The sequence below is a fragment of the Mobula hypostoma genome, chromosome 7 (genome assembly GCF_963921235.1).
Source record: "Mobula hypostoma chromosome 7, sMobHyp1.1, whole genome shotgun sequence".
NCBI lineage: Eukaryota > Metazoa > Chordata > Chondrichthyes > Myliobatiformes > Myliobatidae > Mobula > Mobula hypostoma.
This window is the reverse complement of record NC_086103.1, coordinates 83,263,464-83,286,632: the sequence shown is the minus strand read 5'-3', so window position 1 is coordinate 83,286,632 and position 23,169 is coordinate 83,263,464. Positions and strand designations below refer to the sequence as shown.

Sequence of the window (23,169 nt, the reverse complement as noted above, 5' to 3'; positions counted from 1 at the left end):
AATGGTTAGATGAAATGAAGTAGTGGGAGGGTAGATACAATTCCAATAGTTAGAAGACATTTAAACAGGTACACTGGTAGAGAAGGTTTGGAGGAATATAGGCCAAATGCTGACAAATGGGACTAGCTTGGACAGACATATTGATTGGCTGTATAACTGTAACTTTCTGTATGGATTAGTATATTCATTGGTCACCCTTGCTCACCTCAAGTATGTAAGGGAGTAGTTAACAGATGACGGAGCTTTTATGAGAATAGGTTACAGTGAAAATTAGTTGGGAATGGGAATGAAAGGAACTCGTGGGCCAATTGACCACCTTCTATGTCAAAAGGACCATATGTATCAAAATATGAAATGCATATGCAGGAATCTATATTGGAAATGCAGTAAGTAACATTGGAATAAACTGTTACAGTTCACAGTACGGCCTCTAGAATGTCATCTAGTATAGGGGTTCCAAACCTGGGGTCCACGGACCTCTCGGTTAATGGCGGGGTCCACAACATGAAAAAGGTTGGGAACACCTGCTCTGGTGTATGAAGGTGCCACAGTAACGTAGCAGTTCGTGCAATGCTATTACAGCTCAGGGTGTCGGAGTTCCGAGTTTAATACTGACGTTATTTGTAAGTTTGTACTTCCTTCCCATGATGGTGTGGGTTTTCTCCAGGTGCTCTGGTTTCCCCCACAGTCCAAAGTCATACCAGTTAGTAGGTTAATAGCTCATGGTAAACTGTCCTGTCATTAGGCTGAGGTTGAATTGGTGGGTTGCTGGGTGGTACAGCTCACTGGGCTGGAAAGGTCTGTTCCACGCAGGATCTCTAAGTAAATCAATAAACAAAATGGTGCATGGGATTGGCTGGATGAATATAGCAGGTCATTGCCTGAGAGTGTCAGTGTGAAAGAGCCAGTCAGGGTCCAAACAAAACTGATACAGGAATGCATTTAAAAACGCTAACACAAGGAAATCTGCAGATGCTGGAATTTCAAGCAACACACATAAAAATTGCTGGTGGACGCAGCAGGCCAGGCAGCAATTTTTATGTGTGTTGCCTGATACAGGAATAATGGCATATTGCCAGTGATCAAGGTAAGTCCCGAAACAATAGCAGACCACACCAAAGGAGGTCTGATATCTGTAGAGAGTGTTGGTGGAAGTGGAGTCTCAGTGGCTTTGGCTGGTTTCTTGATGAATACTGTTGATCTGTCCAGTCCTCCCCCCGCCCCAAAAAAAAATAGAGAGGAGCTTACGCTCCTTGGCCAGTTCATGACTAAAATGTGAAATGGACTCCCAGGTTCATTATAAAGATCCCAATGGGATCCTGCTTGGGAACTTGCCTGTTTTTGTGCAGTAACCTTGGTGAATGTTAGTATGGGAACAGCTGTGCATCATCAACAGGTTTGAAATGGGCCCTTAGTATTATTAAGGATCCCACCCATCCAGCCTCCATCCTCTTTGACTCTAATGCATAAAAGCAAGAATGATCAGGATGAGAAACAATTTCTTCCCTTAGGCCATTGGGCTTCTGAACTCCCTGCAGCATCACACGTGAAATGTCACTGGTTAATCTGTTCTGTACTTTACAATATTTAATTTATGCACTTTACTTTGTTTACTTATGCGTAATTTTTTCTGCAGATTTTACCCTTACTTTCATAAGGATGAGGATGTTAGGAGAATTCAAGGTGACTTGGATAGGCTGGGTGAGTGGGCAGAAACTTGGCAGATGGCATTTAATATGAATAAGTGTGAGGTTATTCACTTTGGGAGCAAGAACAGGAAGGTGGTTATTATCTGAACGGTGTGGAGTTAGGTAAGGGAGAAATACAAAGAGATCTAGGGGTACTTGTTCATCAGTCTCTGAAGGTGAATGAGCAAGTGCAGCAGGCAGTGAAGAAGGCAAGTGGAATGTTGGCCTTTATTACAAAGGGAATTGAGTACAAAAGCAAGGAAACCCTTTTGCATTTGTACAGGGCCCTGGTGAGACCACACCCGGAGTATTGTGTGCAGTTTTGGTCTCCAGGCTTAAGGAAGGACATTCTGGCTGTGGAGGAGGTGCAACGTAGGTTCATTAGGTTAATTCCTGGGATGTCTGGACTGTCTTACGCAGAGTGGTTAGAGAGACTGGGCTTGTACACGCTGGAATTAAGGAGATTGAGGGGGGATTTGATTGAGACATATAAGATTATTAATGGATTGGACAAGATAGAGGCAGGAAATATGTTGCAGATGCTGGGAGAGTCCAGTACCAGAGGGTATGGTTTAAGAATAAGGGGTAGGTCATTTAGGACAGAGTTGAGGAGGAACTTCTTCTCCCATAGAGTTGTGGAGGTGTAGAATGCGCTGCCTCAGAAGGCAGTGGAGGCCAATTCTCTGGATGCTTTCAAGAAGGAGCTGGATAGGCATCTTCTGGATAGGGGAATCAAGGGTTATGGGGACAAGGCAGGAACCGGGTATTGATAGTAGATGATCAGCCATGATCTCAGAATGGCAGTGCAGGCTCGAAGGGCTGAATGGTCTACTTCTGCACCTATTGTCTATAAGTTATTGTGGGTTAAATGTGTGTTATGTATATTACTGTGCTTTGCACCCTTGTTTAGAGAAAATTTAACTCGTTTGAGGGTATACATGTATATAGTTAAGTAACAATAAACTTGACTTGTCTTGACTAGAATAAAATATTTCAATGTGAATATATGGTTATTTCAATGTGAATATATGATTATTTCAAAGAAACATTTAAACGACAGAGAGTGAGTAACACAGATATATGGAAGTGAAAACACTCTGCACTCTGCTTATTTCTATCGATAACTCCAAAACAATTATTACTTTGTAATTCTACATTATATTCTTGAAACTTACTTTTGATTATGTTTACTGGTTTTTTTAGAAAGGGAAGAAATAAAAACTGGGCAGAAAACAAATATAATAATAAAAGCTATAGATTTACAATATGACAGAGGGAAAAACAGAGCACTGAAAATCACTGAATTTGGTTCTTAGTAGAATGGTGAAAATACCAAACTAACATATTGTAAATATATTTTAATTATTTAGTTGAATCGAGAAAGTAGTTTTAATAAAAATATTTTACTCTTTACATTCTACCAAAAATCTACATATTATGCATAGGTCCTAAGTGAAAGGTCTCACATCAAAACTTCGATTGGTTATTTATTTCCATAGATGCTGCCTGATCTATTGAGCCTTTCCAACATTGTGTTGTACCTTTATTATCTACTAGATGGATTTGGATTAAAATGCTAAAAGATGAATTTAAGAAGTTATTTCAAGTGAATCATTCCTGTTCTTTCATCTACTGATTACCGCTGATAAAGAGTCTCAGCCCAAAATATCAACTGTTTATTCCAGGGGTTTCTAACCTGTGGTCCATGGACCCCCTAGTTAATGGTATTGGTCCATGGCATAAAAATCATTGGGAAGCTCCGGTTTATTCTTTGCGATTGACGCTGCCTGACTGGTAGAGCTCCTCCAGCATTTTGTGTGTCTTACTCTGGATTTCCAGCATCTGCAGAATCTCTTGTGTTTATTCCTGTTCTTTGATAAAAGAAAGGGAGAAGCTCAGAGGTAGATCATTTGCTTGTTCAAATCAGGAAGTAAGGAAGATCCCAGCAATTAAAGGCTATTCAAATTAATCTTGTTTACGAGAAAACTTTTTGAAACATTGGTTCATGACTGGATACTAAACATATGGAAGAAAATGGAGTAACTGAACCAAACCTAAGTTATAGACAAATGTTGGGCAGACTAAGAGTTTATTTATTGGAACATGGAGGCTGAGGGGAGACCTTATAGAGGTGTATAAAATCATGATAGTCATATATATAGTGTGTGCATACATAGTCTTTTTCCAATATTTTCAAAAAACTGGAGGATAAGTTTAAGGTGAGCAGGAAAAGATCTAAAAGAGGCCTGAGGGCAACTTCTTCCTGTCGAGTTTAGTGTGTATATGGAACGAGCTGCCAGAGAAAAAGTGGTGCAAACAGGTACAGTAACAATATTTAAACAACACTTAGGTAAGTAGATAGATGGGAAAGGTTTGGAGGGATAAAGGCCAATCATGGGCAAGTGGGAATGGTTAACATGGACATGTTGTTCAGCTTGACGAGTTGGGCCATTGGGCCTGTAGCCAAGTTGTATTGCTCAGTCACTTTATGCCGACAATGTATTACTAAGGACATATTATGCTTGACCAATTTGATAGAATGTTTGATATGGTAACAGCGTTGATGAGGATAATAAAACTGATGTGTTACACATGGACTTCCAGAAATCTATTGATAACACTTATCAACAAAGTTGAAGGCATGACGGAAAAACAACATTGATAGTGTCAAGCAACACACATCAAAGTTGCTGGTGAACACAGCAGGCCAGGCAGCACCTCTAGGTTAAACCATCATTGGCTCAGTAACTGGCAACAATGGCTTGTGGTGAATGGTTGTTTTTTAGACTGTTGGAAGGAGGATAGGGGCATTAGAGTTAGGGTCTTTGACATTCTTTTATATCTTTAAAAATGATCTACACTTGAAGGTGCAAGTTGAAATTTCTAAATTTGCAGATCACACAAAATTTGGCAGTATTGTGAACTGTGAAGAGGATAGTGACAGTTTGCAGCAAGTTATGTGTTGGCCAGTGGAATGGGCAGACAGACACGTAGCAGATGGAATTTTATAAGGAGGTTGAAGCATACTGTTCTAAAGGTGATGGAGGAGAGAGGAAGTTACGGATATGTGTGCACAAATCAATGAAGATAGCAGGGCAAGCTGACAAAGTAGTTAACAAACCATGCACAATTCTTGGCTTTATCCATAGAGGAATTATGAAAAAAATCAGAAAGTAGTGAACCTTTGTAAAACACTGATCAGCCCTTAAATGGAGTTACACTCACAAAATGTTGGAGGAACTCAGCAGCTCAGGCAGCATCTGTGGGAAAGAGTAAACAGTCAGAGTTTTAGGCCGAGACCCTTCTTCAGGACTGTTGGAATGTTCTGTTCAGTTGTGGTCACCTCCTTATGGGAAGGATGTGAAGGCATTGGACAGTATTCAAGATAGATTTACAGGTTTCCTGCAATGAAGGGCTGCAGTTACAGGGGTGGATTAGAGACACTCGTCCTGTTATCCTTCTGTCTCCACAGAACAGAAGGATGAGGGGATATTTGGTAGAAGTATATAAAATGAGGAGAGGTCTGGAAAGTGGGAAGCTATTTCCATTGGTGGAGGGTGCTACTGACTAAAGGACACAAGGATAAAATAAAGGGTAAGAGAGGGAGGAGTGACATTAGGAAAACTTTTTTATGCATAAAACAGAGTGGGAATAAAGGGTTCCCATTCTGGCTGGCTGCCGGTTACCAGTGGAGTTCCACAGGGGTCAGTGTTGGGACCGCTGCCTTTTACGATGTATGTCAATAATTTGGACTATGGTATCAATGGATTTGTGGTTAAATTTGTCATGATACAAAGATAGGTGGAGGAGCGGGTAGTGCTGAAGAAACAGAGAGCCTGCAGAGAGATTTAGATAGTTTAGGGGAATGGGCAAACAAGTGGCAAATGAAATACAATGTTGGAAAGTGTATGGTCATGCACTTTGGAGGAAGGAATAAACAGACAGACTATTATTTAGATAGGGAGAGAATTGAAAATGCAGAGATGCAAAGGGACTTGGGAGTTCTTCTGCAAGATATCCTAAAGGTTAACCTCCAGGTTGAGTTGGTTGTGAAGAAGGTGAATGCAACGTTGGCATTCATTTCTAGAGGTTTAGAATATAAGAGCAGGGATGTGATGCTGAGGCTCTATAAGGCACTCGTGAGACCACACTGGGAGTATTATGCAACACACATCAAAGTTGCTGGTGAACACAGCAGGCCAGGCAGCATCCGTAGGAAGAGGTGCAGTCGACGTTTCAGGCCGAGACCCTTCGTCAGGACTAACTGAAGGAAGAGTGAGTAAGGGATTTGAAAGTTGGAGGGGGAGGGGAAGATCCAAATTGATAGGAGAAGACAGGAGGGGTAGGGATAGAGCCAAGAGCTGGACAGGTGATAGGCAAAAGGGGATATGAGAGGATCATGGGACAGGAGGTCCGGGAAGAGAGACAGGGGCGGGGTGACCCAGAGGATGGGCAAGAGGTATATTCAGAGGGACAGAGGGAGAAAAAGGACAGTGAGAGAAAGAATGTGTGCATAAAAATAAGTAACAGATGGGGTACGAGGGGGAGGTGGGGCCTTAGCGGAAGTTAGAGAAGTTGATGTTCATGCCATCAGGTTGGAGGCTACCCAGACGGAATATAAGGTGTTGTTCCTCCAACCTGAGTGTGGCTTCATCTTTACAGTAGAGGAGGCCGTGGATAGACATGTCAGAATGGGAATGGGATGTGGAATTAAAATGTGTAGCCACTGGGAGATCCTGCTTTCTCTGGCGGACAGAGCATAGATGTTCAGCAAAGCGGTCTCCCAGTCTGCGTCGGGTCTCGCCAATATATAAAAGGCCACATCGGGAGCACCGGACGCAGTATATCAACCCAGTCGACTCACAGGTGAAGTGTTGCCTCACCTGGAAGGACTGTTTGGGGCCCTGAATGGTGGTAAGGGAGGAAGTGTAAGGGCATGTGTAGCACTTGTTCCGCTTATACGGATAAGTGCCAGGAGGGAGATCAGTGGGGAGGGATGGGAGGGATGAATGGACAAGGGAGTTGCGTAGGGAGTGATCCCCGCAGAATGCAGAGGGGGGGGGAGGGAAAGATGTGCTTAGTGGTGGGATCCCGTTGGAGGTGGCGGAAGTTACGGAGAATAATATGTTGGACCCGGAGGCTGGTGGGGTGGTAGGTGAGGACCAGGGGAACCATATTCCTAGTGGGGTGGCGGGAGGATGGAGTGAGACCAGATGTACGTGAAATAGGGGAGATGCGTTTAAGAGCAGAGTTGATAGTGGAGGAAGGGAAGCCCCTTTCTTTAAAAAAGGAAGGCATCTCCCTCGTTCTAGAATGAAAAGCCTCATCCTGAGAGCAGATGCGGTGGAGACGGAGGAATTGCGAGAAGGGGATGGCGTTTTTGCAAGAGACAGGGTGAGAAGAGGAATAGTCCAGATAGCTGTGAAACTCAGTAGGCTTATAGTAGACATCAGTGGATAAGCTGTCTCCAGAGACAGAGACAGAAAGATCTAGAAAGGGGAGGGAGGTGTCGGAAATGGACCAGGTAAACTTGAGGGCAGGGTGAAAGTTGGAGGCAAAGTTAATAAAGTCAACGAGTTCTGCATGCGTGCAGGAAGCAGCGCCAATGCAGTCATCGATGTAGCGAAGGAAAAGTGGGGGACAGATACCAGAATAGGCACGGAACATAGATTGTTCAACAAACCCAACAAAAAGGCAGGCATAGCTAGGACCCATACGGGTGCCCATAGCTACACCTTTAGTTTGGAGGAAGTGGGAGGAGCCAAAGGAGAAATTATTAAGAGTAAGGACTAATTCCGCTAGACAGAGCACGGTGGTGGTAGAAGGGAACTGATTAGGTCTGGAATCCAAAAAGAAGCGGAGAGCTTTGAGACCTTCCTGATGGGGGATGGAAGTATATAGGGACTAGACATCCATGGTGAAAATAAAGCGGTGGGGGCCAGGGAACTTAAAATCATCGAAAAGTTTAAGAATGTGAGAAGTGTCAAGAACATAGGTCGGAAGGGATTGAACAAGGGGTGATAAAACCGTGTCGAGGTATGCAGAAACGAGTTCGGTGGGGCAGGATCAAGCTGAGACAATAGGTCGGCCAGGACAGGCAGGTTTGTGGATCTTGGGTAGGAGGTAGAAACGGGAAGTGCGGGGTGTGGGAACTATAAGGTTGGTAGCAGGTGGATGGGAGATCCCCTGAGCGGATAAAGTCGGTGATGGTGTGGGAGACAATGGCCTGGTGCTCCTTAGTGGGGTCACGATCGAGGGATAAATAAGAGGAGGTATCCGCGAGTTGTCGCTGTGCCTTGGCAAGGTAGAGGTCAGTACGCCAGACTACAACAGCACCCCCCTTATTGGCGGGTTTAATAATAAGGTTAGGATTAGTGCGGAGGGAGTGGAGAGCAGAGCATTCCGAAGGAGTGAGGTTGGAATGGGAACAAGGTGTGGTGAAGTCGAGACGGTTGATGTCCCGTTGGCAATTAGCGATAACAAGATCCAGAGCAGGCAGAAGACCAGAGCGGGGTGTCCATGAAGAAGAGGAGGGTTGAAGACGGGAGAAGGGGTCATCGGTGGGGGTGGAAGAGTCCTTGCCGAAAAAGTAGGCTCGGAGACGGAGATGGCGGAAGAAAAGTTCCGCATCATGGCGAACATGGAACTCGCTGAGGTGTGGGCGAAGGGGGACAAACGTGAGGCCCTTACTGAGAACAGAGCGTTCTGCCTCCGACAGTTGAAGGTCGGAGGGGAAGGTAAAGACCCGGCACGAATGAGAGCTGGGATCAGAGGGAGGAGGGGGGAGACTGGGTGTGTCAATGGAGAGGGGAGGGTTGGGGTGAGAGGAAGATGGAGCCTCCGAGGGCCCAGGAGTTGACAGTGGGATCTGAGGAAGACGGGGCTGCGGAGTGGTGGTGGGGGAAGGGGAGACCGGAGTCACAACAGCAGCACTTGAAGACCCGGCCTGGAGCTCAAGGCTGGAATCTTGAGAGCTGGGATCAGAAGGGGGAGGGGGGAGGCTGGGGGTGTCAGTGGAGAGGGGAGGGTTGGGGTGAGAGGAAGATGGAGCCTCTGAGTACCCAGGAGCTGACGGTGGGATCTGAGGGAGACGGGGTTGCAGAGTGGTGGTGGGGGAAGGGGAGACGGGAGTTGCGGTAGGGATCGCTCCCTACGCAACTCCCTTGTCCATTCGTCCCTCCCATCCCTCCCCACTGATCTCCCTCCTGGCACTTATCCGTGTAAGCGGAACAAGTGCTACACATACCCTTACACTTCCTCCCTTACCACCATTCAGGGCCCCAAACGGTCCTTCCAGGTGAGGCAACACTTTACCTGTGAGTCGACTGGGGTGATATACTGCGTCCGGTGCTCCCGATGTGGCCTTTTATATATTGGCGAGACCCGACACAGACTGGGAGACCGCTTTGCTGAACATCTGCGCTCTGTCCGCTAGAGAAAGCAGGATCTCCCAGTGGCCACACATTTTAATTCCACATCCCATTCCCATTCTGACATGTCTATCCACGGCCTCCTCTACTGTAAAGATGAAGCCACACTCAGGTTAGAGGAACAACACCTTATATTCCGTCTGGGTAGCCTCCAACCTGATGGCATGAACATCGACTTCTCTAACTTCCGCTAAGGCCCCACCTCCCCTTCGTACCCCATCTGTTACTTATTTTTATGCACACATTCTTTCTCTCACTCTCCTTTTTCTCCCGCTGTCCCTCTGAATATATCTCTTGCCCATCCTCTGGGTCCCCCCCCCAGCTTGTCTTTCTTCCCGGACCTCCTGTCCCCTGATCCTCTCGTATCCCCTTTTGCCTATCATTGTCCAGCTCTTGGCTCTATCCCTCCCCCTCCTGTCTTCTCCTATCATTTTGGATCTTCCCCTCCCCCTCCAACTTTCAAATCCCTTACTCACTCTTCCTTCAGTTAGTCCTGACGAAGGGTCTCGGCCTGAAACGTCGACTGCACCTCTTCTTACAGATGCTGCCTGGCCTGCTGCGTTCACCAGCAACTTTGATGTGTGTTGCTTGAATTTCCAGCATCTGCAGAATTCCTGTTGTTTGGGAGTATTATGTGCAGTTTTGGGCTCCTTCTTTTAGAAAGGATATACCGACATTGGAAAGGTCCAGAGAAGATTCACGAAAATGATTCCAGGAATGAGAGGGTTACCGTATGAGGAATGTCTGGCAGCTCTTGGGCTGTATTCCCTGGAATTCAGGAGAATGAGGGAAGATCTCAAAGAAACATTCCGAATGTTAAAAGGCCTGAATAGATTAGATATGGCAAAGTTATTTCCCATGGTAGGGGATTCTAGGACTAGAGGGCACAACTTCAGGATTGAAAGATGTCTATTTAGAACTGAGATGTGGAGAAATTACTTTAGTCAGAGGGTGGTAAATCTGTGGAATTTGTTGCCATGAGTGGCTGTAGAGGTCAAGTAATAGGGTGTACTTAAGGCAGAGATAGATATGTTCTTGATTAGCCAGGGCATCAAAGGGTATAGGGTGAAAGCAGTGGAGTGGGGATGACTGGAAGAATTGGATCAGCGCATGATTGAATGGCAGAGCAGTCTCCATGGGCTGAATGGCCTACTTCTGCTCCTATATCTTATGGTCTTATGGTCAGTCTGTGTTTGGAACCTGGAATGCACAGCCTGCTGATATGGTGCAAGCAGGTTCCATTGTTATCTTTGAGAGATAATTAGATAGATTCAATCCATGATGTAGAAAAATTTGCAGGAAAGAGATGGCAACATGACAGTGCTCTGGTAGAGAACTGGTGCAGACAAGATGGGCTGAATGGCCCTCCCTCTTGCAGTGACCATTCTATGACTGATTCTATACCACTTTTCCTGCTATGCTTTCTTGACAGAGCAGGCTGTTCCTTTAATGGCCAATCTCTGTCACATTCCTGCTACTTGCGCTTCAGCATGGGGAATATCGTAATACAAACAAAATGCTTCCCTCACCCACATCTCCTCCTTTTCCCAAGCATGCACCCTCAACCCATCTCCCCGCTACATTAACAATCAGTAGAGTTCCTCTTGTTCTTACCTACCACTCCATAAGCCTCCGCATCCAGCATATCATTCTCTGCAACTTCCACCATCCTCGATGGATTCCTACCACCAAAAGCATCTTTATCTTCCCCTTCCTCCCACTCACTCCATTTTCCACAGGGATCACTCCCTCCATTCGTCCCTCTCTACTAAGCTCCCTCCTGGCACTTATTCCTGAAGGAACACCAGCCTATTCATCTCTTCTCGCCTCCATTCAGGGTTCCAAACGGACCTTCTTGGTGAGGCAGCACTTTAACCTGCAAATCTGCTGTGGTCATCTATTGAATCTGGTGCTCCTGAAGTTGCCTGGTCTGCTTTGGTGAGACCCAGTGTAGATTGGGAAACTGCTTAGTCGAGCACCTTGCTCCATCTGCAGCAAGCATGGTTTCCCAGTGACAAATCATTTCAATTCCACTGGCCATTCCCATTCTGTCATGTCCATCTAGGGCCTCCTCTTCTTCCGTGGAGAGGCCACTCTCATGTTGGAGGAGCAACAGCTCAGTTTTCATCTGGGTGGCCTCTGACCTGATGGCATAAACATTGATTTCACCCCCTTCTGGTAATTTTTCCCCTCCTCCTTCCCTCTTCTTCCATTCCCCACTCTGGCTTTCCTCTTACCCCCTTCTTTTCTCCTCACCTGCCAAGCACCTTTCCTTTCTCCCATGGTCTATTCTCCTCTCCTGTCAGATCCACTCTTCAGCTCTTTACCTTTTCCAACTATCACCTTCCAGTTTCTCATTTTATCCCCCCTCTCCCGTCCACTTACCTTCCCCTCACCTGGCTTCACTTATCACATTCTAGCTTCTACCTCTTCCCCTCCCCACACATTCTTATTCTGGCTTTTCCCCCCTTCCATTCCAATCCTGATGGGGAGTCTTGGCCTAAAACATCGACAGTTCATTCCTTTCCACAGATGCTGCCTGACCTGCTGAATTCATTAAGCATTTTGACTGTGTTACTCTGGATTTCCAGAAAATGCAGAATCTCTTAGTGTTTACGGGGAATATTATGATTTGCTCACAGTACAGGTTAAGTAAGAGTTATAATGCTTCAAAATATAAACATTGAACAAAAGTTTAAAAAAAAGGTTTTGTGGATGGAGAGATGAAACACAGTGGAGTAGTTGTTGTTTTAGTTACCTGCTGTAAGTGTCATTGAAAATAAGTATGACATTCACTTATGGAATTTCAAGACAACTTCTACGTAGAATTCCATAACAACTATGGAAACAAATGTCAGAAATGACAAACAGCAGGCACGTACCATCATATCATTCATTTTAATGGATGTGAACAAAGATGAACTTACATCTGAGGCTTATAAAACTGAAAATACAGGTGAAAATGATAAGAATTTTGATGGAATGCAAACAAAAGATGAGGATGGCTTAGAAGGTATATTAGAAAAGTCTGAAGATCAACACAAAGGAAAAATAGCAGGAGCTTTTACACAACTATTACAACTTAAAAAGAAATCAAGGAAGGCAAAGGGCTCACTAAAGCATTAGTGGTGCCATCTTGCATATGCGAATAAGGAACTTGATTGATAAATACCTTAAAGTTCTTTTGGCAAAGAAAGATGAAAGTGGTATTGTAGGAAGACCTGTAGACAGATATAAAGGAGCTTTTACTGTAAACCAATAGCCAGAGGGATGCTGCACTTAGAGTATATAATGATCGGCCTGGATGGTATTCAACTGATAAAAGTGAAGAAGCTGACAGAGGTAGCAATAGAGGCACTAACAGTAATTGTGTTAAGTGACTGCTGTGGGGAGCACTAAATGATCAATCTCTGTCCTGGCCAATTTCAAATCAGCAAAGGTAAAGATCAGGCCAGACTTCTAATGTAGGCAGTTGATGTAAGCTTTAATTTCATATCCTGTTGCAAAATTAATAAACAGCTACTCAGATGTTCATAATTAGTGAATGTCAGGAACTTCCATAAGGGCAGAAAGGAGGACAGTCAGCAGAGGATTACAAAGTGCAGATTTAGCATGAGTATTTTATATGAATTTGGGAATAGGCAAACATGTGGGATACTGTATAGACTATTTTAGGAGGCTTTTGATATTTAGCAAGAAAGAAACAAATCCCCTCGCCTTTCACTTCCAACCCTATTGAAGAGATCAGTATTGTTTACTTTTAAGTAGAGTCCTGACACAGGTTTTTGATCTGAAATGTTGACAATTTCTTTCCACCCACTGATGCCGTTTGACCTGCTGAGTTCTTCCAGCAGATTATGCGTTGCTCCAAGTTTATGTTCGTCTTGTGAGTGCTGTGTACCTGAAACTCACTGCCCCTGATGATGCTGCAGGTAAGTATTCACTGCACCTGGGCATACGTGTACTTGTGCAGAGGACAATAAACTTGACTCTGACTTTGAAAATATCATTGCCTTGATGGATTGAAGCACTGGCTTGAGTCTAAAAATAAGTGCCTGAACAAGGCCCTTGGATTTGTTCTGTAAATGAGTCCATGTCATCAAAATTAAGTGATGCTGAATTTCTAGAAATTAAGCTGTATTATTTATCTTTTTATTCAGTCCTTCTATTGTCTTTCCTCTCATTATCTTTGTATGTGTCTCTAACCTCGACGTTGTCCAAGACCTTTGTTGTTGCCCTCTTGGTTTTGCTATGTTTTAATTCACCACTGGTGGCGAGCAGCCAATTCTGCCTGTTTCCTGCAAGATGTGAAAAATGACTTGTTTGCTCAAACCGTTGGGTTCTAGCCCTCATACTTCCTCATGTGGTTTGTAGGGAAATTTAGGTTTAGCAGACTGTCAGAGCCCTTCTCACAGAGTGGAAATAGAGGGCTTAGCTTTAAGGTGAGAGAGGTGAAGTTTAAAGGAGATATGCAAGGCAAATATTTTGCACACATTCCGTGGTAGATATCTGGAATATATCTGCCATGGTAAATGGTGGAAGCAGATAGGATAGTCTCAGTTAAGAGGCATTTAGACAAGCATATGAGTAGACCTGGAATGGAAAGATGTAGACCAATTACAGGCAAATGGGATTAGTTTGGATTGACATCACATTGACACAGATATCATGGATCATAGAGCTGTACTGCTTTATGTTCTGTGATCACATTCCTGCGAAGACATTTGAGACAAGTTGTTGTTATGGTTGCACATATAGGATAGTGCTGAGTAGGCAGGGAGATATGAATTGGGGGATGTCTAGATGAATTTCTTTTGGGTGGGAAATGGGCCAGACAGCTGTGGAGATTTCCATTTATAATAGCAATCTGAAGACAAGAAATTAGCTCCATTGAATGCTGAGAGAAGGCAAGTATTCATTTTGTATCATGTCAGTGTAGACTCCATTAACAATATAGCCTTTCTGTTCTTGGTAATGTCTCGCATCATAGGCCCACAGTTCAATTTGTTCAGCCGATCTGCATAAGTTATTTCCTATATTTTCTGAGGACAAGACTGTCACAAAACTAGAGGGGTGCAAAATAGATTTATGAGGATAAAACTAGGACTGTAGAGTTTGACTATAAGGAGAGGCTGGAAAGGCTGTGACTTTTATTTTCCTGGAGAGTAGGATAGTGAGGGGTGAATATATGGAGATTTATAAAATCATGAGGAGTATCAGTAAGGTGAAAATCAGTCTTTTTTTCCCAGGGTAAAGAAGTCTAAATCTATAGGGAATAAGGTTAAGTTGAGAGGCAAAAGATTTCAGATACCTAAGGGGCAATATTTTCACTAAGAAAAAAGTGAGTATACAGAATGAGCCAGCAAAGGAACTGGTGGAAATGGGGTGGCGTGGTAGCATAGGGTGAAGATTTTCCAGGCACAGATCCATGGTTTCGCAAGACTTAACAGATGCTGTAGATTTCTATGTTTTATGATTGCTGGGCGGCATGGCTTGAAGGGCCAGAAGGGCCTATTTTGCGATGTAGCTCAATAAATAAATAAACAAACAAATAAACAAGCAAACAAATAAATAAATAGAGGTGGGTACAGTTACAATGTTTAAAAGATATATAGACACATATGAAAGATCAAGAGTGATATGGGCTAACTGGGACTGACTCAGTTCGCCAGCTTGGTCAACATGGACAAGTTGGACTGAAGCACCTGTTTCTGTGCTGCATAACTCTATAACATGGGGAGATCATTCAGCGCATCAAGTCTGTTCCACCTCTCAAGGCAATCCCATCTATTCTGTTTCCTCCCTCATATCTCTGTAGTCCATACACTCTTGTGTGTTCATTGACTCCCCCAAACCCCTATTCTCCTGCCATCCATTCATACACTGAGGTCATAGGCAGTGGCTCATTAACCTTCAACCAACACTGGAAGGTGGGAGAAAACTGGTGCAGTCACAGGGAGAAAGAAATCCTACAAATACAGCACCGAAGTTCTGGTTCGAACCTGAGTCACTGGACCCGTGTGGAAGCACTATGAATCATACACCATTCACTGCTCCGGTGAGACCACGCCCACCACCACCTTTCTCATGGTCAGTCTATGAGGGGAAGAAATTAAGAAAGTCATAGTCACAAATGGATTGCCAACATGGAGATAGGGAAACGCCACATTTTGAAACATTAGCTGAAGCGTTTGCAGGATTATGAGGGAGTGCAAACAGTTTGAAAGCTCTTTCAAAGAGCCAGAATTCTAATAAGTTGAATGACCTCTTTTGGCTTTATAAAGTTCCATGATCATAATTATAGCGGGTGCAGTTCAAATGTCACTGTCCTGGCCGGACAGAATGAAACCAGGAAACTTGCTTCAACCTCATGCCCAGAAAAACTTCCTGAACTGTGGGCTGTTTAGAAGTAATGTGGATACTTCTCCTTCATTCTTCAGCCTGTTAATTACTGATGGCATAAGGCAATCTTACAATGCCTCCCCAGGCCTCATCACCCAGCTCTGGGAAAGTCAAGGTAATGGGGTCACGTCACAACATTAATTCAATCACATTTAGATCGACAATTCTTCATTAAAGCTAGATCAAATTGCTGAAGCTCCTGCTTCACCAGATGGGCTGCAGCCAAGTAAGAAGGCTCTCTATTCATGGTAAATAACTGATAAATTCAGTCTGACCAGTGTTGGACACCTTCCTGCATCACATTAAATAAAAGAATATAGGAGCAATAAAACAACCATAGCCCAGATGGGAAAACTAATTGGTTTATAGGCAGAAAAAGTCTAATTTTCATAATTACAGTGTAATTATCACACTACACCCTATAATTTCTGCCACTGTCTTTATGTAGATTATTTGATTTTGTCAAATGCTTTTTAGTAGTTACAATGCTGATTTTACGCGATATGGTAAAACAAGTGTTGGCACACCATCCAAAGGCTCCGAAATTTTGATTTGTTTATAAATCTGGAATGTAACACGGGTGGCTAAAACATGCTGTAGCTTGCTCTAACTCAAATCTCAAGACACAACCCATTTCTCTCATTATGTAACATTCCTTATCAATGTTATATACGAGTCTCTTCTTACAGGTCTTGATAGTACATTGCAATCACTTTTCATGACAGCATATGTGAGAGCAACAACGCAATTTATTTTGTTGTTGTTAAACTTTCTTTATGGATGACACACTCCAACCTAACCATTGCATGGGTCCCAAATATTTCCAAGACTTTCAGGATTCCAAATAACTAATTAGAATAGGAATAGGAACAGTGAGACAAGCCAACACCAAGTGGCAATGCTAATACACATGATGGAACATACAAATAAGTGTCATTCACAGTGAATGGCTCTGATAGGACTTTGAATGTAACATACACCATTCCTGAATAATAATTTTGTCAATTCATTTACTATACAAACTAGTTCTCTGAGGCACAAAGAAAGCAACAGGTATGTTTACAAACATCTGAAGAAAGATACCAAAAGAGATAATAACTTTAAAGAAAGACTGACCAAGCCAGGGCTGCTTTCTATAGAATCTGCAAGGCTAGGGACCAATAATAATATGTTTAAAAAGGAAAATACAGCCGGGGGGTGGGGGGGAGGGGCGGGTTCAGAAACATTGAGCCATAATTATAAGGTAGCATAATTTTCAGAAAAGGAGTTTGGGAGTGGTATCTGTAGAGAATTTGTAACCCACTGTCATGTAGGATGGCAGAAGAAGTTCAAAGATGTAAAGGAGAAGATAACATTGAGGAATCTTTGTGTGGAGTTGGTCTGAGTGACCATTTTCAGTATAATACCATTTACTTACTAGATCTTGACATGATACAACTAATTCAAATATGGGTAATTGCCAAGTAAAAACAGAAATGCAGAAATCTGAAATAAAAGCAGAACACACGCGAAATTCTGAGCAAACCAGACAGCAAAGTTAACGTTCCAGGTCATCTATCTCTCATCAGTTTCTGGAAGACTTTCTAATGAGCAGTACTGTGATGTGGCTGGAAGTGCCACTAAAATCACAGCCCCATCAATTGGGATTTCATCCTGACAACCAGTCTTGTCCTTGTGGGATTTGCACATTCTCTCTGAGACTTTGTGGGTTTTCTCTGCTGCTCCAGTTTCATGCTGGTTTTTTGGTAGAGTAGTTGGCCATTGTAAATTTTCACAAGAGTAGATGGGCAGTAGAGGAATTGGAGGGGAGTTGATGCAAATGTGAGATAGTTGGGTGGCTGAGAAATAAGTGGGTGAATGGGGTTGCTGACATAGACCCAATGGGCCAAATGGCATCATTCTATTTCATGAGAAGACATAAAGTCAATGTGAAATATCAACTTTTTCTCACTCCATAGATACTGCCTAACCTGCTGAGAATTTTCATCTTTTTCTGTTCTTATTACAATCCAGATAATTCATTGATTCATCTATACTGCCAAGTTAATTATCACTTATTGTCATTTAACTTCTAAATTTACATTGACATCTAATCCTCTGTTTGTACCATCCTGCTTTTGGAATACCTTTGTCCTATGAACGGGGTGAGCATTGTACTTTAAGATCACTAGTAGTTATTTGGTTGTTTATTTTACCTTAGTGACATGAGTACAAAATAAGAAAGTCACAGCAAAGTTGTTAAACCCTCTCTGAAGTATTGTATTTACTTCTGAGTACCACATCTTAATTAATACAGACCCAAGAATGGATGTAGTACAGAAACACCAACATGAGAATGGGCTTGGAGTGTTAAATTATGTGGACTGATTTTATATGAGCGTGTACAGTACCTCTTGATCATTAACGAATAAAGGTGATTTGATGAAGCTACGTAGAATATTCATAATATCCAGTAGGCTCAATGCAGAAGAAATATTTCCTCTGGTCGGGAAACTAAGAACCAAATAATATTAAATTTAAGGTTTAGTCAAGGAAAAACATCAGGATCACTCTGCCATGCAAAATGTCATAAAGACCCAGAACTTTTAACCCAAAAGACTGTGAATACCAGGTTAATTGGAGCTTATAAGAGCAAAACTGGTGGATTTTTATTAGCCTGGCATCATGAAGGATGTGGAGCTAAGCTGATTTTAGTAGAGCTCAAGAGGTACAGGATCTGGTAAGTTGGGGAAATGAGACTTAGGGCTATGCCTTCCTTGTTTTTCTGTCTCTCATAGTGTGCTCACACAGTCAATTCACTGACTATATCCACCTCGATAACCTTCTGATGTCAGTAGACCAAGGGATATTGGTATGTGATTAAATTCCAAGGAGCCTCTAAATATTAAAATACTGGGAAAGAAGTGTTATGAGACAAGTGTTACAAAGAACTAAAAATGTAATAAAAGTCACCGTACCCTTCATTAAGTGCTTTTGTTTTCTCCATGTCCTGAATTACATTCAGAAGGACTTTGATCTTGTATTCGTTTGACTGTAGAGTGTCCTCGATGAACTGCATCCTGCCTTGTAGATCAAATAGGTCCCCTTGTGTCAGATGGATTTGATTAATTTCCTTAATCTTTTTGCTTGCTTGAGGTTTTATTTCTGTGCTACAGGAAGCTGTATGATTACCAACATTGTCCAAAGCAAGTTCAGTGTCTGAGATAACTGTCTTGCTGTTGTTTGGTGAGCAGGCCCTTGACTTTGGCACATCTGTGACCGCTCGTTCACCATTACCAATACATGCAGGATGAAGGTCTGAACACTCTGGCCAAACTTTATCCTCCCAATGACCTGCCCCTTCAGGTTCAGCTGCAGTTGATAGCTGTGTGGTCACAGATTCTGAATCATGTAGCGCAGAACAATTTAGATATGAAGGATATCCACCCAGAATACTCTCAGTCAAGGAGGCACCAGTATTGGAATGGGGAGATCCGGGATCTGATGGGTGGTCTGACACCACTAATTTCCCAGCGTTATGTGCATCTGTTGACATATCTGGAGAGTTGCATAAATCTGACACTTCACTTAGTGCCTTTTGTGGCTTCAGCTCTGATGCTTTTGATAAGGGCTTCCTTCTACCCATGCTGCAGGTGCTTGGTTGGGGAGATGCTCCTGCAGCTCCTTTCACCAGTGTTAAACTTGGTTCCGAGCACTCAGCCTGTGTGGCAGCATCAGTGGCTCCCAAAGCCATGTCTTTCTCAGTGGGGGCAACCCCTGCAGCTCTCACTGACTCAATCATCGCAGAACCCTTGGCTGATTTGCTGCTGTTCCTCAATTTACTTTTGAACCTCGGAAGGTGCTTCCTCAGACTGGGCGAAGTCTGAATAGCGATACTTTTGAGAAAACCTTGCCTCCTGGGAATCGCCAGTGAGCAGCTGGCTAGTCCCTGTGGTTTAGGACGTTGTGCTTTGCCTTTAGGGACAGGTTTGCCTTCAGCCTTCTCCCTCATGTTGGGTACTTGTTCCTCTTTGAAGTGAACTTGCTGAACTTTGCTCTTGCGCTCTTGCACTTGGTTGGTGGAGTCGGCTGAGTTTTGACCCTGTTTAAGCTCAAGGGAGCGTGCTTTTGAGTCCTGTAGTGGAGCGCTATTACATCTGGAAGGTTGCAAGTAATTGCGTTCTTTGCGACCCATTACAGTACTCAGTGGCAAGAGGCAAGGTTGAGGCTGTTCATGAGAATTGCAGATGGAAACAACTCCCTGGCCAAAACAGTTAAAATTAGTGTATCTCAGATGAACCACAGCACAAGGTCAATGGGTAAAGTCTGGAGTGTTCATAATGCTAAGTAAACTGAAGGAGATTTAACAGTGGAGAACAGACTTTTTATCAACACCATTAGCTCTGCTCACAGTGGACTGACAGATGGGAAGGTTGACAAGAAAAGAAACAAAGTTGAAGTATGCATCAGAAAAGAGACCTTCTCATCTCTAGGTTTACGTGGAACTGTACAAACTGTGCTTTGTGGCTTTGCAGTGTAACCTGGCCCACATCATAAAATGACACAAGAGCGTTTTAAAGGTTGTCACCCGACCATGGAGCATAAAGTGTAGAAATGAAATGATTCTGTGCAGTCAATCTCAAATAAGAGTAGGAGTTACTCAAGTTTCTGGGAAGGCTTGGGCTGAGCGAAGGGAGAAGCCACCACAGCTCCTATGACAAGTTCCTTGGGTGTGTCCCCTTACTTGTGATGATATTTTCAAGTGGGTTCCACTGAGAATAGTCTCCATCCTGCAGAGTCCTTTCCTTCTCAGCCAGAAAAACCCAATCAGCTCCAAGATCAGAAGGAGATCAACGTCATAAAATTAAATCGAAGCAAGGTTTATTGGAGTATATCCCATTGATTTCTGTTGAATGCCAGGTCGAGACTGCTGAGGCAATCTTCAGTAACTTTGAAATTTGGATGCATGCCCTAAAAAACAGAGCTGGAGACTTGAGAACACAGTGGACAACTGGCTGCGGAAAATCACAGTTGTTTCTGGAAATGAAATACAAAAGAAAAACCATTTAATGTTTTGCTTGGGCTGAACATTTCAATTTAAGAAGAAGGATAATGTGATTTCCAACTCTAGAACACCTTCTGCACTGGTAGTCTTTGATTTCCTTCAAAGCCTCATCTCAACCCCCAAAGGCTCGGTTTCTGAAGGATTTTGGTTTTCCTCTCTACAAATTTCTAGCTTCCATTTATAGAGTTTGGTAAATTATTCAGGCTCAGTCAGGAAACTGATGTGAGCTCAAGATTCATTAATCAGCTGGGATTCTTTTGCAGCAACTGCTACTGGAGAAGCCCATGGATGCATATCAACTGGGTAAAAATGGGAGTGACACTGCTGCAATGAATTGAGAACAACGCTGAAGGGTAGAATGTTACTGACAGGACTGTGTCTGAACACCAGGATTCTAAGAGAAGGGGAGAGTAAAACGAGAGCTTTAAAAAACTGAAGAAGAAAGAGTCAACGTTGGATTCTTTCCTACTGTCGACCGTTATTTTGTTACAACTCTATTTAGGAATATGAAGAGAGAATTTGCAGCATATGGAACATTTCACAATTTCAGGATATCCCAAAGGGTGTGCTTGCCAAAGACTTCAGTGAAGTATTTTTCTAGTTACAATAATGCAGGGTAATTCAGTAAAAATATTGGCTTGATGGTGAGAACACTGACTGAACGTTCAGTACACATGAGTTGTTGATCCTCCAGGTCTGTCTCCAAGGTTTGGAGCAGTACTTCAGAAAATCCATGGTAAAACTCAAAGGCAATTGAAAATAAAAGTTTTTTTTAAATTTCAATTCCTTGGAATATTTCATTTAATAATTAGAACTACGGGTGACGTATTGTGTTATGGCCATCTAGGTTGTGGAAATTCACCCTTACAGAGTTCAAAAATTGCTACCCAGAAAGGAAGTTATGTGAAAAAGTAACTAAATAAACATCAAGTTTTATTTTTTCAACTGTGTTTCCTGACATATGCACAGATGATGGGCTTCACATTATGGAAAATCATGATAGGGACCATTTCCTAGGAACTCAACCCACAACCCCCTAGCACTCCCCACCCGCCATCCCCAACACGTGAATGTCATCAGGATGTTATTGGACTGGTGACATGCTTGGAGGCCAGTAACAATGTGGTTAAAAACATCTATAGATCCTACCACAGCTGGCAACCCTAAATACTGTGTATAGTTCAATAATAACTGACACTAATGCATATCCCAAACATGCATTTATCAGGAATACACTAATTGTAGTAGAAGTTGTACACGATTCTAGACATATTAGTAAGCATTAATGTAGACCTGTTTTTCTGTTCGCATCTATTCTGCTGTAGAAAGCATTAAACAGGCCATATCTAGTTAAGACAAATGGAGAGATTAACAGTAAAACACTACATATTGAGGAATTGATAGGTCTTCTTAAAGAATATTGTTACATTTGGCCTAATTAAGACAGCATAAGGAAGTACTATAAGAAAGAATAAATTATTTTAAATAGTTTACCATTTTACGAAGAATGTAGATACTGAAATTACCATGCACCCCTTCCCCTTTGGATCTGGCATTATATATTTATAAGATAAAAGACATTTTATATATTTTAAAAATTTTTAAATATATGTATTTTCAGTACATACATGTATTGGAAACTACTCTAGATTGCATAGACAAACCCTCATCTGACCTGAGCGTGCTCTTGGATCTTACAACTGGATTTTATGACCATGGTTTAAGCAAAGAGGAGTTTTTGATCTCTGTTCACTGACCTCTGCTGGTGTGTGGGTATTAGAATAAAGACAAGGTCAGACTGGACCATAGCCACTGCTCGTTGTCTAGATTTGAAAGGTATACAGGATAGAAAAGGGAAAAGCCACAGGAACAAATTGTAATTGACCATCAGGACTAATTTCATGTGAGAAAAGTCATCACAATTATTATACATTTTTGCTCATACAGTTCTATTGAAGTATCATTTTCTCACAGTTACTTATTACCAGTGAACAAATGTGAATTTTTACTCCATAATTTCTCTGCAAACCAGTCACAGCAAAGATTAATACCTCAGAGATAGACGTTGACTAGAGACAACAAGAAAGCTTTGACTGCCGAAGCTGTTAGAAAAAACAGATGAAAGAGTTGTGTGAAACCAGTACAGATCCGTCAGCATTTTAGCAAGACCCACATTGCCTGGGCTAAGAAAGCCTCCTTAAATTATAATTTTAAAGGAAAATAATGTAACGTCCTTAACATTTACAAACAGGTATTAACTAGGACTAAATTCTGTCATTAATAATCTCCTAGAAGTAGGTCAGGTCTCAGGAGGTCTTCAAGTAAACAGAGTTAAGGGAGACTATTTGACCCATCCAACCAGTTCATGCATTTCTGTTCCTCCTCAAAAATTGTAATTGTCTCCTAAAAGTTTCCAGAACATTTGACAGTGTAAACCCTTAAAAAGATCACTTATTTTTTTTTAAAAGAACACCCGGTAGTCACCACTTTAGACTGAAAACAAGCAGGAGAAGGTAAAGCCTGTAACATAACCACAATCATGTCTCATGTTTACCCATCTTCAATAATCTGCAGTACTTCAGACTGAAGACTGACTGATTGAAAT

General features: G+C 42.6%; 2 protein-coding genes across 7 annotated transcripts in view; one reads left to right on the top strand and one right to left on the bottom strand.

Moving 5' to 3' along the window:
• LOC134349413 (dedicator of cytokinesis protein 2-like) overlaps window positions 1–23,169 on the top strand; it is a 732,270-nt gene that overhangs the window by 439,624 nt on the left and 269,477 nt on the right. The gene's annotated exons all lie outside the window — the stretch shown is intronic.
• The window catches only part of LOC134349414 (protein INSYN2B-like), an 85,655-nt gene that overhangs the window by 61,513 nt on the left and 973 nt on the right, over window positions 1–23,169 (bottom strand). For 5 of the 6 annotated variants that reach the window (XR_010018664.1, XM_063053685.1, XM_063053682.1 and 2 more), the window contains exon 2: window positions 18,478–20,536. Coding sequence is in view for 5 of the 6 variants with exons in the window: in XM_063053685.1 (XP_062909755.1) it covers window positions 18,478–19,694 (1,217 nt within the window). In the remaining variant the exon portion in view is untranslated. Of the gene's footprint in view, window positions 1–17,674; window positions 18,014–18,477; window positions 20,537–23,169 lie in introns of those variants that run through there. The other variant, XM_063053683.1, reaches the window with a different exon arrangement.